At 37.0% G+C, this 4,271-nt stretch overlaps 1 protein-coding gene across 1 annotated transcript in view; it reads right to left on the bottom strand.

Moving 5' to 3' along the window:
- The window catches only part of cdk5rap2 (CDK5 regulatory subunit associated protein 2), a 117,065-nt gene extending 114,353 nt beyond the window's left edge, over positions 1-2,712 (bottom strand). Inside the window, exon 1 of the mRNA XM_037691749.1 lies at positions 2,602-2,712. Coding sequence (XP_037547677.1) covers positions 2,602-2,666 — 65 coding nt within the window. The 5' untranslated portion in view covers positions 2,667-2,712. The remainder of the gene's footprint in view (positions 1-2,601) is intronic.
- Between the last annotated feature and the right edge of the window lie 1,559 nt (positions 2,713-4,271).

Raw genomic sequence — 4,271 nt, 5'->3', positions numbered from 1 at the left:
AAAAAAAAAAAGCTTGTTTTTTTATCACATGAAACATTTTTAAAACAATTTTTTAAACTTAGCATTTTTTACTCTTCCTGTAAGAAACACAAAGTATCTGACAATTTTGCTTCCTACTCCATTGTGTACAGTTTAGGTCCTTGATCTGTCTTTCTGTGACTATGAGGAATCTGAAAACCCTTTACAACAGGAACATACTGTATTTAAAGCTTCCTTGTTTTTGTCATGTTTTGACATTATGCAAAAACAAAAAAGTTAAAACACTCAACAGTAACTTGCTGTGACAACAAGAAATTTCAGAAATGGCCTGAAATACCCATGAAATAATCATCAAAATGTCTTGATGCATGCTCAATAATCCAGGTAGAAAAATTCAACAAGGTTGAGTCAGGTTCTCTGGACGGATTCTCTTTTGCTGAAACAAAATGTTTGGTTCATCCCAAAGATCCAGTCCCTCGGCACAAACAAAGTAAAATTGTGTATGCTGTTCAGTGTCAGGAGGGCTGTGATCAAGTCTTACATCGGGGAAACCAAACAGCCACTGGTCTAAAGGATAGCCCAGCACAGAAGAGCAACATCATCAGGCCAGGACTCTGCGGTCTACACTCATCTCCAGGTCACTCTTTCAGGGATGCAGATGTTCACATCCTGGATAGAGAGGAACGATGGTTTGAGAGAGGAATGAAGGAACCCATCTTTGTGAAGAGAACCCGTCCATCATTAAACAGGGGTGGGGGTCTCCGTGTTCAACTATCACTCTCTTATAGTGCTGTTATTGCCAATATCACTCAACCCTGTGAATAGCAAGCGGCCATCAGGGTACTATCGACCAATTGTTAGGGCTCCAATGATCAATTGTTGGGCTAATGGTCCTTCTCTTACATGTGAACAGCTATCCCTGGTGGTCAGCAGCAAACTGGTTGATCCAATACAAGAAGGTGCAATAAGGCTGAGTTTGTTTCAGTGTATCAGACTGAAGAAGTCTTTTGGATAAAAGACGAAACATTTCAACAAAGAAGAATCCGTCCAGAGGACCTGACTTAACCTAGTTAGAATCATCAAAATGCTCTTTATTATTTAACTTAAAGTTTACATGTTATACAAAGTAGCTGAAATAAAACTAAGTCACAAAACACAGTGCTGACAACGACTGCATCACTGTGGTTTCACATGCCAAGCAACATCTTCCTGTGTAAACAAAGAGGCAGTGCGCTACAACAAAAGCAGCCATATCAGCAAAAACACAAATCACAATCACATGAAAAAACAGTAGCAAAAAAATACCTACTTTAATAAATCAAAAACGAATAGCGGGCATAACAATTGCTTACTGTCACAGTGATTGACAGCATTTTGTCAGTAGTACAGCTGTTGTAACCTCTCCAGCACACAGTGGAAAAATGAAAGAGCATGTCAACAGTAACTTCCTCTTTTTTTTCTTCACTTTGCTCAGCTGCTCTCCTCAAACATAAAACCAGCAAAGTACACATTACTTTCAGGAAATAATGGGGCAAAACAGCAATAACTGAATACACTATCAGTATATAGTTTATATTTGAGAAAAAATTAAAAAGAGTAAAGCGAGTCTGGTTGCTGAATTACCCAATAAGTAATTTATACCCCACATATCAGCTATCATCTTGGGTTACTAAGGCACGCCTACCACCTGGATGACCATTTTTCCACAAAACACAGCTGGACTATGTCATATGAAGGCGCAATAACTATACGCTAAATCATAAGCAACACGGATGCTGTAAGTAGCCTTTCAATGGAACAGGAAAAGCTAACCCATATTCAACAAACACAATCCAGAAACATCACAGCTGGACAAAGCTAATAATAATGCAAGCTTCACCTACCACAATCACATCATTATTCCATGCCAAGGAGGAAAAGCATACTGGTTATAATACAACATGTTAATATCACTTGGCAGTCGTCTCTGCTACAATCTGAATGCACTGACTCGTATAATTTCCGCTTTAACACACTCTGTGACAGCTCAAAAACCTACCAATCGCAGCGATATCACAGCAACAGCCAATCACTGAGCTGAGTTTCACTTATTGTAATAACTAGTAAGAAAAATAATAACTTATAAAAGAAGGCTTTAACAATTAAATTTGCTACAATTACTATTTCTGTAGTCCAGTTTGTCAGGAGTGCAAAACGTATTTATGTATCCAGTCTTTCTTGTCCTTGCGACTCAAAGTGACATAAAGGTTGAATGAACTTGACCTCATATGTATCTAAAAACCTGCAACTTCACATGTTCATTTGAGTCAATTAAAAAATAGAAGAAAACAACCTTTTCAAGGAGTGATACAAATAAGGATGTGGCTTGATAGCCTCCAAAAATTTCCCTTATCATTATTAAAAATGGCAAAGCAATCAACGTATTGATATTCTGGTTGTATCCCTTAGCTCTGTAACCCAATTAGCGCAAGCGCTTCTAATTTGATATTAATATATATTTGACTGCAATGTAAAATACTGCTTCACGGTTTGTGTGTTATGTCTAAACCATACAACAATAATATGACATGCTGCTAGGCTAGTTAGCCGTAGCTCGTTAGCTTTCGTTGTTTCGTGTTTTACCTTCCGTTGATATCGACAGGAAGCGTCAAATCGTCCCCTACGACAGAATCACTGCGGTCCATCATCACAGCTCACTTATATCCCGATATCTCAGATATAACATACCATTTTACCACCTAAATGCGGGATAAACTTCGAATAGCGGATCAGAATTCAAAACAGGTCAGGCTACCGCCATTATGATATGGTAAACGTCACCATTGTGCACGTTGAAAAATTGGGATGGATTCAAGTTACGTCGGACTTAAAGTATGACATTTGGTTTGAAGAATCCTAGGTCTACTTTTGAGGGGGAGAATAGACAAACTATTTTAAAATAAACATAACATGCGTTAATTTTATTTAATTTCTTTCTAGTTATATATTTTTATAGTCAATAGATGCCCAACGGTTGCAAAGCATTTTAAGAATTAAAATTTTCGAGGATTCACAAAGGCACCACCAAGCTGGGTGGATACGGACGAAAAGCCATTGGCCAAAGCAAACAAAGAGGGCGGGTCATATAAGTGCAAAAATACCATGTCTCAATAATATTTTCAATTCGTACGCCAACACCCTCGTGGAATGTGACTTTGTTGACGTGAAATGTCACAAAAATGACCTTTAATAAAATAATAATGATAACACGGCTTTTTAAATTGTTAGTTTACCTGAGGATTTAAGGTCATAAACAAGTTGTTGACGAAAGTATGCAGGGTCATTGTTAATTATTTAAAAGAAAAGCAGATTGCTTATTTTTAGTTATTTAAATGTGATGCATAAAGCATTTGGGGTTTCCTTTCACTTTTCTATGAGCATGATCTGAAACGGCAACAGGGCCTGTACTTATTATTATTATTATTTATAGATGAGAGTTCTGTGATGGAGTTAAATTCAAAGCAGTCTGCTCCTCAGATAAAGTCTTACATTATCATCTATATTTATTGATGTTTCTGTTAACTTATTTTTACATATGAGTGTTTATGTTCATTGCTCTGAGATGACTTCTGTTGTGACTTGGCACTATATAAATAAAACGGAATTGAATTTTAATCAAAATGTTTGGAATATTTTTAACATAATAAGTGTGGTGACTGGGTGTGTTGAATTATAAAGACTGGAACCAGGCGAAAAACTAATACCGTTTGGCCCAGCTGCAGTGCACACACAAAAGTTTCTAAATGTCATCAGCGACATCCTGTGGTGAAATTGATCATTTCAGTCGAAAATGAGAAATGGGTAAGTGGTCTCCAAGCCTGATCCTTATGGCCCACTGTTCTGCATCTTTCAGATGTTTTGTACCAACACACCTGATTTGAATAATTGGGTCATTCACAGGCAACTTATGAACATGGCACAATTACCTGCAGAGGAAAATGAGGTAGAATCCATGTTATTAAAGTAGTTTTGTGATGAGAGGGATCAATTGCTTTATTATTATTATTAGGTATACAGTATTCTTAATTGGCTGTGGAGGACACAAACTGAACTGGAATCAATGACAATTTAAAGAACACAAAGTACTTTAAACGCATATTTGAAAAGGGCTGAAGGTCAGGAAGCATTAAAACTGAAGCCTTAAAATATTTTGGTATGGCCACTTCTTGTAAGTTTCAGGGTTTGTATTAAAAGGTGATATTCTTAGAAGGGTCAAATTATGTGTCTATGCCATGATCTGCTTTTATTGGTCA

This window comes from Nematolebias whitei, chromosome 18 (genome assembly GCF_014905685.2).
Source record: "Nematolebias whitei isolate Nwh7 chromosome 18, NemWhi1, whole genome shotgun sequence".
NCBI classification, from domain to species: Eukaryota; Metazoa; Chordata; class Actinopteri; order Cyprinodontiformes; family Rivulidae; genus Nematolebias; species Nematolebias whitei.
Note: the sequence above shows the minus strand (reverse complement) of the source record. Positions and strands in the feature narration are given on the sequence as shown.